Source organism: Sylvia atricapilla, chromosome 5 (assembly GCF_009819655.1).
Source record: "Sylvia atricapilla isolate bSylAtr1 chromosome 5, bSylAtr1.pri, whole genome shotgun sequence".
NCBI classification, from domain to species: Eukaryota; Metazoa; Chordata; class Aves; order Passeriformes; family Sylviidae; genus Sylvia; species Sylvia atricapilla.
In genome coordinates this window covers 11,889,081-11,903,225 of record NC_089144.1, presented here as the reverse complement: position 1 = coordinate 11,903,225, position 14,145 = coordinate 11,889,081, and the positions used below count along the sequence as shown (strand labels likewise).

General features: G+C 38.1%; 1 protein-coding gene across 1 annotated transcript in view; it reads right to left on the bottom strand.

Annotated features, from left to right (window-relative positions):
- RSBN1L (round spermatid basic protein 1 like) overlaps positions 1-14,145 on the bottom strand; it is a 45,607-nt gene that overhangs the window by 5,230 nt on the left and 26,232 nt on the right. The window contains exons 4-6 of the mRNA XM_066318727.1: positions 5,435-5,572; positions 5,094-5,236; positions 3,368-3,535 (exon numbers count right to left, since the gene is read on the bottom strand). Coding sequence (XP_066174824.1) covers positions 3,368-3,535; positions 5,094-5,236; positions 5,435-5,572 — 449 coding nt within the window. The remainder of the gene's footprint in view (positions 1-3,367; positions 3,536-5,093; positions 5,237-5,434; positions 5,573-14,145) is intronic.

Here is a 14,145-nt window from a genome sequence, read left to right as displayed (position 1 = left end):
ACTTCATTCAGGCTTTTTAAACACAGGAGACATGTTTATTTTTTTTAGGTCATGACCTCAATAAAGCAAAAAATAACCAGTCTGAGGCTATTTTCAGGAGAAAAAAAAACCCAGATCAACTACTGAAAAAGTATGCTAGGGAGAACTTTCAGACCACATATTTCACTTTCGGTTTTACAAAAATTAAAATGTGTCTCTGTATTTTGATCTAGATACTCCTGAAGAGGACTTAAACACTGAAAGCAAAAAGCTTCAGAAACAGTTCTAATAAGTGGCATTAAAAACACTAACTACATTTATCTACCTTTTATAATACAGGTTGGGTGGGTTTTCTTTGAAAATATGAATTTGCATTAGGAGTCCCCAGTATTTGTAAATGAAGTTAAGACTTTAAATCAATTGAAAGAATATTTCACACACTTAGAGAACTTCAATCCAAATCAATGTGTTTTCTCAGCAGTGTCTATTCTGGTTTATACATTGTCATTCCTAGTCTCAGTCTATGTATATCTGTCCAAGAGGATGGATCATCAGCTTTGTGCTTCAATTCTGCCACAAAACACAACATTCTTTTTGCAAACAACTGAGAAAAAACGCCATCAGCTAATTTAAATTCTGTATTTGTAGATTTTATCTTTAGCATGATTTTGAGATAATATTTTGCAAAAACTTTAGTTTAGGTATTATGTACCTACTCCCAAGCAAAACTGTAGCACAGAAGTTCATTAATGTCCAAAAAGACATTAAATGAAAACAAAACATGAGATAACTTCAGAAAAAACCATTTAAGCCTCTACTAGAGACTGCTAAATCTGGTTTTGGCAGTATTTTTTCATTCAAAAGGATTCTTTTGCTGTCAGTTTTCAAAACAGATTGCAAACTAAAGGTGTTACCATTAATATTTCTGGCCTAATGCATAGAGACTGGTGATATAAAACAAATTCCTATGATCATACAGAGAAACACAACTCCTGTCTCTAGAACACAAACTTGAAAGCTGCTTACTGAAGCATATATATATATATGTTTATACAGCTGCTTACTGAAGCACAGGTTTCATTTTGCCAACAACACTACAAAGTGCCTTTTGCTGTCCCTGTAAAAAAACACCCAAATTTTCCACATAAAAAATCTTACAAATTTCGGTAATTTAAAATTTCACTGGCACTTCATAAGTTCTAAAGCTCACTTGGTATCACCTATGAAAATGGTATTAATTCATCAGCATCTTCACACCTGCATTTATCAGATTTTAGTTCAATCCTTAAAATGTTTGTTAGTAATAGAGGTCTGTAAACTGTAAATACTCAAAGCAACAAAAAAGATCATGACAGTAATTTTACAAAACATCTCAAACCAAGATCCTGTCACACTCGGGAAAGGATTAATATTTTTTTCTTCTCCAAAATACTATGTTTAGTTTCCATGTCTGTCCTGTAGCACTGTAACCTGCTTTTTGCTTTTCAACGTTTCTGTTCCTCTCTTTTCTGTTCCTACCGTTTATCCCACCTAGCATTAACCCTCATCCCTATCAACCAGGAAATAAATCCTACTTTCTTTAAATCTACAGCAACCTATGAAGCTCCTCTTGCACACTCAAACCATTTTTATGGATTTAGTTCAGGAGCCCAGGAATTGTTTTATTTTCTCCTCACAAGAGCATTATTTTTATATACATTATCTCATCACTAGAACATGGGCATTTTTACTGCCATAGTGCCTTAATCGCCTCAGAATACCTCCCAACTTTCCAGGTTTGTTCAACTACTCAAACAGATTAAAAAAAAGAAACAAAACTGAACAAAAAGAAAAACTAGATTTTTCAAAACTTCCATTCATGTTGTTTCCTTTAAAATAAATCCATCCATCGATTACAAATTATGGCAAAAGTAATACCTGAAATAATTTTAATGTGCTACATTAATCAATGATGCTTCATTATCATAAGTCCTGATTAGTTCTCATCATGTAAATACACTGAAAAGCGATTTCAAAATTACACAAAAGTGGTAAGGGAAAGCACGAATTACAATTTAGGCCAAATCAAGCCTGGAATATGTAACTTTTGTTGTGCTGCTTGTGTTGTATATTTTACTCCTCTTTATACATCAGTCAAATTTTTTTAATTCTGAATTAGAAGATAGATTTTCAGTCTCTGCACTGAAATGGAATGCTGATATTTCTTTTTCATTCTACCAAACTGAAGGACTTTCAAGTATGCTATAAAACTCTAGGATGAGAATGGGAAGTTCCCAGACACTTAAATTACTTTCAATTCAACTTCTGAATTTCCACAAAGATCCAAGTTTGGGGAGTTTGGTTTCTTTACTTCCTCTGCAAGTCCCTTTCTCAAATGTGCAAAGCATAACTTAAAATACTCAGATCTACACAGTTCTCAGCTCTTGAGCTGCTACTACTGCTCAGTCTTAATTCACCACAGCACAGTCAGAGCAAGCAGGAAGTTGAAGGCTCCCACTGTCATCAACCTGAAGAGGAAGGAAACTGAAAACCTCAGAGCCCAAGAGACAAACACATTATCATCTGAACAATCCAGTTCTTCCTCAGTGACAATTATTCTACTTTCTATGTTAATGAACTCATGCACTGTAACAATTTGCATCATTTTATCCAAAGGGAGCTCGCTCTTCTAATTTCTAGACAGACACACAGAGAAAAAGGTGTTTATAGTGCTTACATGTGCAAAGGTAAACTTCAAAACAGAAGTCATTCTCCATTAATGCCTGAAGACATTAATAAATGCCTCCTAAATCTGGACCAGGTAGCCCATATGGTTATGTGCTTTTTATTTGGTTAACAAGTAAACAAGCTTCAAATGAGGCACATTTTATTTCCTGAATCTCACAAAGGAATTCCAAAGACAGACACCAAAAAATATCACACAAATTCCAACAGGATTCTTCCTAGGTGAGCTTCCATAAATAAATCAGGGTTATAACAGCCATGTCTTGGGAAGCAGAAGCATAAGAATTCTGCTCATCTCCAGACAACATAAAGAACTGCCAGAAGGTCTCTATGTGCACCTCTGCTGCAGTAACAGCTCAGTTTCTAGCCACCACTTTAAGTAAAATGAAGTGTGAGTTGTTTACATCTAACATGACCTCCGTAACAGTAACTCAATTATAGCTACTGAACTGTCACTGCAAGGTACCTTTCTGGTTTCAACCACACAGCAAAGCCACATGCTATCTAAAGAGGGCAGACAAACATCTAATGCTCAGCCAGGATCTATGAAGCCTTCCTTGAATCTTTAATCCTAGATTAACCTATTCTGCACTCCCTCCCAATTATAAATGGGAATTCAGGCAAACATTTTTCAGACACCTAGGTGAAGCCAGTGAACACCTACCACTCCCCACAGTGCACAGCCTTCAACACTCCCACAGCAGCTGTGGTCTGTCGTTCAAAACCTTGTCCTATGTGATCCGCATGCGCTCGAGTCCGGTCTTCAAACAGCATTTCACGGGGCTCACTGGTTCGAGGTAGGTACTGCAAGTTTTTTATTTCATTGGTAGTTCTGCGTAAGAAAAACAGTAACAGTGATACAGAAATTTCTCTGAACTATCTAATTTCCACCACAGCCAACAGGACTGCTCATCTATGCACAAAAGGAAACTTTTTTTTTTCCTTATTTAAAATGGATTTTTTTGTAATTCAGTTTGTGTCCATTCTCTCTGTTCATGTCACTGGGCACTGCTGAAATAAGTCCTTTTTACAACCGTCCATGAAGTGCTTAAACACATTGGTATGATCCCACTGAGCATTCTTTTCCCAAGAGTAAATCCCAGCTCTCCCAGATCACCACTAACTCCAGTATGGCCACGTCTGTCTTAGCCTGGTGCACCCAGAACTGGGCATGACACTGCAGATGTGTCTCACCAGTGATGAGTAGAGGAGAAGAACCCTGTCCCTCAATCTGCTGTGCTGCTCATACTTGAAATAGCAACTTTCCCAGGATGAAGGTGAGACTGACTGGCCTGCAGTTCCCCAGGTTCTGCTTGCTACCCTTCTAAATGACTGGAGTGGCATTTGCTTTCAGGAACTTTTGCCAATTGCCACGACCTTTCAAAGACAGTGGCCTTGCAATGACACTGGCCAGCTCCCACAGCACTTGTGGGATGTGACCCATGCCAGCAGGTCCCCTGAGCTTATTTATGTCTGTCTAACCCACAAATCTAATCAGTTTCTTAACTGATTTTCCTCCACTGAAGGTAAGTAAGTAGCCCTTGCTCCAGACACTCTTACTGTCTCCAAGACAGAGCATTCCTGAAACTAAATCTCACTAGAAAAGACAAGGGCAAAGAAAGCACTCTCAGCCTTTTCCATGTCCTTTGTCCCCAGGCCCTTGGCCCCATTCAGCAAATGCCCCCCATTTTCCTAGCCTTTCTTCTTCTACTGTCCCTCTATGCCAGTGGAAGTCCCTGCTGCCCTTCACATCCCTTGCCAAAATCAACTCCAGATGGTCTTTGGCTGTAACTGCATTCTCTTCATGGCTGGACAGTGTCTCTATACTCCTCCTGAGGCACCTGCCCCTGCTTCCACTTCTCCTATGCTCCCTTTTTGTGTTCACATTTTGAAAAGAGCTCCCATGACTACTCTTTATGACATACAATATTCAGCTTCTGCAGAGGCTGAAGAGTGAGCTGGTTCTTATACCCAATATCGCAGCAAAGCTTAAAGATTTCATTTAATGCTGGTGTTGTTACCTTCCAGGTGAGAGAAAAGCCCTTGTCCCCAGAGGTCATAACACACCCACTCACAGGTAACAACAGGCATATCAATTCCAGTCTCATGGCACATATCAGTAACTACATGTGTATACACATTTTCCTGAAGTTTTCACCTTAATTTTTTACTAAAGCTCCAAAAAGTACCAGCCCCTTACTTGGTCGCACAGTAAAAATTACAACAAAAAAATCCAGATTCTTATAAAACAACAAAAAAGCGGTTTTGGAGATGAAGATTTACAATAATTTATGTTAACACATAATATCAAACCATAAAAGGTTTGGGATAAAATAAAATTGTAAAGAAACACTAACCAGACATTTACCAAGTAAAATAACTCAACTTACCTCTTCCTTTTGAAAGGTGACTTTGGCATGTCAGCCACAGGGATCATCTGTTCTCCTGGACGTACCCACATAATGGGACCATCATCACTGTCCTTACGACTCTCTAATTTTAAACTAGAAAGTGTTCCCCATGGCAGTGTACACTAATGGGAAATACAAGCCACAATTTCCAAGTGAGTTACTTTAAAAAACTTCTTAAAAGCCTTTATCTCTCATGATGAAAGCCTTTATTAGAACACTCAATTATCTAAACAAGTATCCCATACTCTCACTTCATTGTTATAACAGCACTACACAGTATGTTGTCCCCCTTCTCCCAGCCCATTCCCTTCTGTCCTTACTTTTAAGAAGGGTGATTCTTCCAACATATCAAGGAATTCAGGGAAGTAATCCCCCACTTCCTCATCAACTGCTCCAACCAGGCTGATCTGTCTCATTGGGCCAGCTCTATACGTACCATGAGAGTATGTTCTTTTTACCTACAAGTAGAATATGACAACAGAAGTTATACCGAATCTTCTACTGTGCAAAATCAACATTCAGTGAGTACCTGTAATCTCTATGCTTATGCTTTCTGAGATAAAAGGAAAGACTTTTTTTTAGTCCTTCAGTCTCCAGAGCATTTAAGATTATTTCGAAGTAAATTAATTCAAACTGAAAGACAGAAGATCTTAGTAAACATCCACAACAATTTGTATTTTATTTTAACACCTGAAGATAAACTGGAGTAACTATTTATTGCCTTTCAAGAAGATAACATTCCAAATCAATAATTCTTAAAAGGTATCACTGGATGTTACGCTCAGTAACTAATCAATAAAATTCTTACCTGGATTACTCAAGTCTAGCTGAATTTCTATCTTTTTTCTTGCAACAGGCAGAACTCTGAGTTACAAGCAATTTAACTCTAAACATCTCCTCTGCTACTCATCCTCTCCAGTACCAGCTCTTCCCGAGCACATTAACTGGAGCAAATTACAACAGTGAACACAAGGCTCATAAAGAGTTTTACAAAAAGCAAGACAATGATCATCACTCCTTCACTTTTGCTGTGCTGTGCTAGCACATCTTGTGCTCCCTCCAGACTTTAACAGCTGTAACATTTACCTCTCATGAGAAATCTTCTACTGTGAAATTTGAGCAGAAACACATATTGCTTAAAGGCTTTTTTCAACAATCTGATCTGTTGGGTTAGATCACCAAAATACTCAGGCACGAGATTGATGATGATCATGTCCACTTTAAGCTTCTGATTTCCTATTTAGCAGGCTGAAAGACGCAGTGGCATTATGAGATGTAATACGAAGAGATCAGAACAGAGGAAAAGAGCAGATAAATTACTGCACACACTAAGTAAGGCTCCTGTATGGTACCTCTGGACATTCTGCATCCACAGCAAGAAAAGTAAACAAGTGTAAGGAAAAGTTAATGAAATACTGCTTTGCTATGCTCCTCACCCAAACAGACCATGGACATTCCTAGTAGTTATGGCAGTACAGAGAATGAACAGCAGTTCCTGAAAACAAAGCATGCAACAACACTGCCCATCTGACATACTCAAACCAGTGTAACCAGATCTTTCCAGAAATGCAGAACCAATCACTGTTCCCATCTCCCAGTCATCTCTCATTTCTCCCAGTGAACAGACTTACGGCTAGAAGTAGCATTTTACAAAATGTCTTAGCTAATGCTACAGCAAGCCATCACAGACACACTGAAAAGAACAGCCCAATAATAATCCTCAAATCCTTAGTCATACATTCCTGCAGGGTTCTTTTGGTTGTTTTTGGTTTTTGTTTTTTTTTTTTTTGTTGTTGTTGTTTTTTTTGTTTTGTTTTGTTTTGTTTTTTGTTGTTGTTGTTTTTGTTTTTTTTTTTGTTTTTTTGGTTTTTTTGTGGGGTTTTTTGTGTTTTGTTTTGGTTTTTTTAGTAGAGACAGCTGGTGATTTTGTGATAAAATATCACTAAACATTCATTTCTGCTGAATCTGCATCAGCTCAGTCTCAGCTACAACTGCACTGCCACAAAGCATCAGGAGCTTGTACAACTACAGCAGTGAGCAAGAACCCTAAAACCACTTTTGAAGCTAGAGACACCCACAAATCTGTGACACTTCATTAAAAAGCCTAGCATGCAAAAGGATGTTTCTTCCACTGACATAAGTAGATTAGTATTCCACACTCCAGTCCAGGATATTGAGATGCTGTTTTCATGTACATCCCTGATTAAAGAGAACCATTTTTATGCCTTTTTCCATGCTTCCTTATGCTACCTACTACCACTATCTCAAGTAACAAGTGATAAGACAAGAGAAAATGGCCTGAAGTGCCAAGGGAGGTTTAGATTAGATATTAAAAACATTTCTTCACCAAAAAGGTTCTCAAGCACTGAAATAAGATGCCCAGGGAAATGCTGAGTCACCATGCTTGGAGGCATTTAAAAGACAGGTAGAATTTAAGGACATGGTTTAATGATCCATTTGGCAAGATTGGGTTAACAGCAGAACTCTTAAAAAGGTCTACCTGTCTTTTTCATCCTAACTTATTTTATGATTTATATAGAATGTGATAAGCTGGTTCTGAAACTCATCCAAGTGAAAACTCTAAAAATTCTCCTAAAAATGCTAACTTAAAGCTTGGAAAAGCTGTGAAGCTTCCAGCTGAATCAACCCACCCATTTGGCTTATATACCACTAGGTGTTGGTAACGAAACATCAAGTCAACAAGGCATTTAGCTGCAGCATAATGCTTGCAGTAAGAAGGATCAATTAAGTAATTTTTCATTTGTTCCCAAAAAAGACCATGCCACAAAGTTAAAACTGAAAAACGAACACGACCTTTTCAAGCATTGTTTGTCTAACTCCTTTCACTCCCAGCTTTCCTGGTCAACCACCCTCCCCTTGAGCATGAGCTACAATTGCTTCTCAAGATCCAGCTTAGGAGAAGAGATACCAACATGAATGCTTAAATAATGTCAAAGTTACAAATGATGAGTGTTTCTTTTAAGACCTTATTCAGAATCACATCATTGCAAATACAAAATGAAATGTTTGAGTGTTTATGAACTCAGTAGTGGCTTAACCCCAGGCAGCAGATACTGATCTTACAGCCCCTGCTCACTCAGCTGCCACAATGGTGACACATGGGAGAGAACAGGAAAAGCAAGGAAACGTATGGGTCCAGATAAACACTGTTTAATTCAGAGAAGAGGAAACCAAAGAAGAAAAACCACCAAGTGGTGTTTTCCACCACTCACCAACTCCCACAAACAGAATGATGCCTGTAGTCCCAAGCAATAGGCACCTTCCAGCCAACCCATCAGTCCTGCCAGGATTTTTTGCTGAGCATGATGTTATACAGCACAGAATATCCTTGCAGCCAACTGGGACCAGCTGCCCCAACCATGTCCCCTCCCAGCTCTTCACCCACCCCAGCCAACTCACCAGGAGGGTCCTGGAAGCCTTGACACTCTGCCAGTGATGCCCAGCAACAGCCAAAACACCAGTGTGTTACCAACAGTCTTAGTCACAAACCCAAAACACAATCCACAAATAAAATTAATCCATCCAGACTTAGTATAAACAGGAAATAAATCCATGTTGGTCATCAACAGGAAAGATTTGCTCTCTTTTCCCTTCTTTCCTCACAGCATTAGGTCCTCTGAATATGGACAGGGAGCAAGTTTACGGAATTGATCTGAACTGAATCCAGGAATTACCTAAAAAAATTCTCTATTTTAGAAAATAATAAATAAAGACAGGTCATAAATACTAATGCCTCACCAGAAAGAACAAGAGAGTCTGAAAGATGAAGCAGCTGTGGGCACATGAAAAACAACTCCTGTATCATCTCTTCCATGAACTGGGTTTGTAGCATCCTATAAACTCTCCTCTTAGAGAAGAGGTTAATGTTTGAACTACATTACCTCAGATTAGGCTAAAGATTTAGACAAGCAGCTATAAAAAAGTGAGGTCATTCTTAGTGAGGAGCTAATTTCCACTCATTCCAAACTTAGGACTGCTACTAAGTAATAGTGTGAAAACACTAAAACCTCCCATTGATGTTAGATCAATGACAAACAAAACTAATCCTAATCCAGACAACAACCAAATAAATATAACCTATGGCATAGTAGATAACAGCAACATTTTCCCTTTCTTTGCTGTCAGTATACTTTGGCTGGTTTGTTCATAGGAAGATAAATGGATTCCTCCATGTATTTCTAAACTCACAAAACCAATATTGATGTCCTAAAACCAGCACTTATCAAATTCTATATTAAATTATATAGTGATCACTTAAGAAAATATCAAGTTTTATATATAAAAACACACACATATATATATACACACCCCTTCTAAAAATTAATCTTCCCAGATGTAATTGCACACCTTACAGTGTGACTAGGTTTTTAAAATTTTACAGAGTTGCTAAAACTGGAAGGGGGGGGCTCGAAAAATCAAGGACTTGCTGCTCTTTGAATATGTGGTCAGAAATGAATACACACAAATCACCATGTACATGCAGTATAATACCGTGGACAGGTAGAAGAGATAGAAATATATAAAATACTAAATATGACATCCTAACTTCTTTCTTCTCATGTAGAGAAGAAAAACACCTAAAAACACACAAAAGGAGACACTCATTTTCTTGCACCACAGTAATGGAAAATTACGACAGTAAAACCACCACTGAATCCACAATCAGTAAAACTTGACAATTATCTGCTTCTGTGACTTGCACGGCCTCAATTGATTTTTTTTAATGCAATAGCAAATGTTTTGACAGAAATGTTTCAGTGTCTGACAAGAATCTGAAGACTAGATGCAAAAATACATATTATATATCTAAATAACAAAAATATATTTGAGCATTATTACCTGACAAATGGAAACATTTTAGACATTATACATTAAAAGATTTTGTGTTTGAGTAAGTCACAAAGTGGAGGGAACAATCCAAAGAAACAATTCATTTCAAGAGAGGAATTTAAAAAATGTAAACTGGGGGAAGTAACAACTGAATTCCTATTTTTAATACAGTAGGGTGTGGGTAGTTAAGGGGTTTAGGTGGAAGAGTTTTTTTCTTAATTGAAACTTTATAATTTTCCAGCTAGAATTTTAAGGCGTAAATTTATTTTAATTTTTCACCTTTAAAACCAAGAAAGTCTGGAAAAACAGTCCTCAAGAAAAAAACAACAACAACAAACAAACAAAATCATCCACCAACTGAACTCAAAATAATTTCAGGAAACCCATGAAGTTCCACCAAAGATCAACAAAAGAACCCAAAAACATCACACCACCTAAGAAAATGCAAGGACACTGAGGGAATACAGGGTTTTGCTACACAACTGCAGAAGCAATGCACTCACACACTGGCATCTCAGAGCAGAAAATGTCTAATTTCAAAGTCAGTGTTAATGTCAAATGCTACAGCATTACCATTACTACTCTTTTGGTACATTACTATAAAGTGCCCAAGTGGTTTTCTGCTCCTTTCCAACTTCATTCAAATCCTCAAATGCTTCCTGATACTTCCAGGTTTAAATAGGAGCCAACACTGAACAAATATTCATCAAAATTGCTCTGATTTTACAAATACTCCTTAATCTGGTTGCTTTTTACTATTAAACAACATGTACTTCACACTCCTTCCTTCACCTTTTCTCCCTTTTTTAGGTCAGGGTTCTGGTATCAGAATGGGACGTCCTGACAGTTCTGGTATTACCCAATTGTCATTAAATACCTGATTTCCACAAATAGTATTTCCCAACTGGAAGTTTCTGGAAAGGCAGTCTCGAGATTTTTCCTGCAATATTTGTTTAACCAGCATCCTTTTACCACTGTAAAAGGTGGTAAATTTTCATCACCTGACATGTTTCATCTTGCATATGAAATCCTCAAATAACAGCATGGATAGACTTTTCATCATCCAGAAGGGAAAAAACAGTAGGCTTTATTTTGGAGGAATTGTAACAGCAGGAAACTAAAAATGTTATACCTTTTTAATAACTAACCAAACATTTGATCAGCTTAAAAGCAAGAAGCAAATTCTATCGAAAACAAAGTTCTACTGAAAATTACTGAAACATGACTGAAAAGGCATAATTCCAATATAAAAGAATTCTTTCAAGAACATAGGAAAATAATACAATATCTAGAAATAGATACGGCAAAATCTTTAATAATAAGGAATGAAGCACTAACCTATCATTTGAAATTTTCTTTAAAAAATATTTTCAGCATTTCCCCTCAAATACTAAAGGAACTAGTGATTTAAAGCAGGACTTCACAACTTAAAGAACTAAACAGCAAGAACCTCTGCAAAAGTACTGTTAAAGCGCTGAACAAGGAGGACAGCAAGGAGAGGATAAATATTAAAAGAGGCTAAAATAGAAGGGGAATGACAAGCTCTGTGTGCAGAACCTGAAAAAGTGAGAACAATGCCTCACAAAGACACACCACAAACATGAAGTCTCATTACTATCACAGGTCTTCCTCTAAAATACTTATTCATTAATATTTGACTATTCAGTGTCCATCACAACATGAACTTATTTCAAACTGGGAACAAAAGCAACAGGAACTTCTTTCTCTGAAGATGCAATTGCCTGTTCTTGTGGAATGGGGCTGTCTGTGAAGAACAACAGTCATTCTTAAGCTACCTCTGACACATTTAAACAATATCATTTGCCAACTCAGTAATAAAACCAATCCTTCAAGAGTAGTTAAGGAATTCTGCTAGATTCATGAAACAAACTGAACTCGCCACCTAAAGAAGAACACAAGAACACGCAGCTGGGAGGAAAGAATGACTAAGGACATTTTCTTTTAGCAACAGCAGGTGCCAGATTGGCTCTGGCCATTTGTCTAACTGCACACTGTACAGTTAAGAGTGACTTTTCTTAAAGTGAACAGGCTGAATGATGTGCATCCTCTCATACCTACAGCACAAAGGCAGTATGGTAAAACACAGCAAAGCTTTAATAAATTAGTGAGAACTCCAAGCTGTGTGGTGCAGAGGCTTGAAAGATGGGCCTTGTGAAGTTCAACAGCCCACGTGACAGAAGGTCCTGCATGTGAGCTGGGACAATCCCAAGCACAAATACAGCATGGAGAATCAACAGAGAGCAGCCCTGGGGAGAGAGACTGGGAGTGCTGGATGGATGCTGGTGGATGAGAGGCTTGTGCACTTGCAGCCCAGAAAGGCAAACATGTCCTGGGCTGCCACCCCAGCAGTGTGGGCAGCAGGGCAAGGGAGGGGACTCTGCCCTTTGCTCTGGTGACACCCCACCTGCAGTGCTGCATCCAGCCCTGGGGTCCCAGCACAAGGAGGAATGGACCTGTTGGAGCAAGTCCTGAGGAAGGTCATGAAGATGATTAGATGGCTGACGCATCTCTCTTATGCAGAGAGAGATACAGACTGGAGTTGCTCACGCTGGGGAAGATGCTCCAGGGAGACCTTAGGGCAACCTTCAAGTAGCTAAAGGAGACTACAAGAGAACTGGAGAGGGGCAGTGTACAAGGGCATGTAGTGACAGAACAAGGTAGAATAGCTACAAACTGGAAGAGGGCAAGTTTAGCTACTACAAAGAATTTCTTTGCTGTGAGCATGGTGAGGCACTGGAACAGGTTGCCCAGAAAATGGATAGTCCATCCCTGGAAGTGCTCAAGGCCAGGCTGGATGCAACCTGTCTAGTGGAAAGTGCCCCTGTCCCTGGCAGGTGGTTGGAACTAGATGGTCTCTGAGGTCCCTTCCAACACAAACCATTCCATTATCCTAACTCCAAACTACAAAACAAGTTCCCCACGCCATCTTAAACAAACAGGTGTCAAGAGAAGACAGAGGAGTTAGAGACTACTTAGCCTAACTCAAATTTACAGGAAAAAACACTTAGCTGGATACAACTACCCAGGTTGTCTAAAAAATAACACAGTAAGAACTAATAAACATGGTCACATAAAAAAAAAAAAAAAAAAAAAAAAAAAAAAAAAAAAAACCAACAATGGAAACAATCAAGTCAAACTAACCTTTCTAACTATGACTGGATAGGCTTGTTCAGAGGACCAGTAGATATCTTTTCCATTATGCTCTAAAATCTGCTACAAAAACATGGTCTAGTAAGAGCAAACTGTGGGCAGTTCTGTCTGTGCTCACATAACTAATTCTGAGGCAGGCAACAAGGATCCTTCCTTTGAAGGCAGTGTCTCCTCATAAAACACACAGGTATCACAACACTGCAAGTCCATTACAGAAAAGGATCAAAATTAACAAGATCTTTAAACTGGAGAAGGGGTCAGAATGCAAAGGACATAATTCAGTTTAAACAAAAGCAAGAACTACATTCACATACATATTTAATGAACTGCATACACCTGAAAAGGAAAGTGACTCAATTAGCAGGAGCTGCTGCAGCAGATCACAAACTGCTCTGAAAAAGAACAAATAGATATAAGAGCAATAATTTGCAAGACACTTGCAGCAATCTTCTCATAGTCTTTGACATCAATACATCAGGTAGACACTGTCGATTTTTAGAACTGTATATTAAGAAAAAAATATGGATGACTGAAACATAAAGGGAGAACACTAAGACTAATAAGGTTATAACTTGATCAGAGACTGAAATAACTCAAAACAGAGAGAAAAAGGAGCTGTTAAGCAATCTTCAAATATAAAGAAAACTGAATGAAAAGGATAAATTGTTTGCCTTTCCACTAAAGAGCAGAATAAAAGGATAAGAGGTCAAACAAGGAAAAAAATATTTTAAAACAGATTTCTTTACAAAGAGTAGAATCACCTTGAGATCTCCTGCAAATACATCAGACAAGGACTTGTGAAATATGGTTTTAAAATACTCCATCTTGTTTTGCAGCAGAGGAATTGTTTGGTACTGTGCAGCATTTTACTTCAACTGTACCAAGAAGTTCCCTCTGATGCAAGACAGTAAAATCAATGCACTAAGCATTATTCCTGTTAAACATCAACCACGAGCTTTGGGGTTTCAGCACAGCAATAAAAACTTACGAGCCCAGCACGAGGAAAATA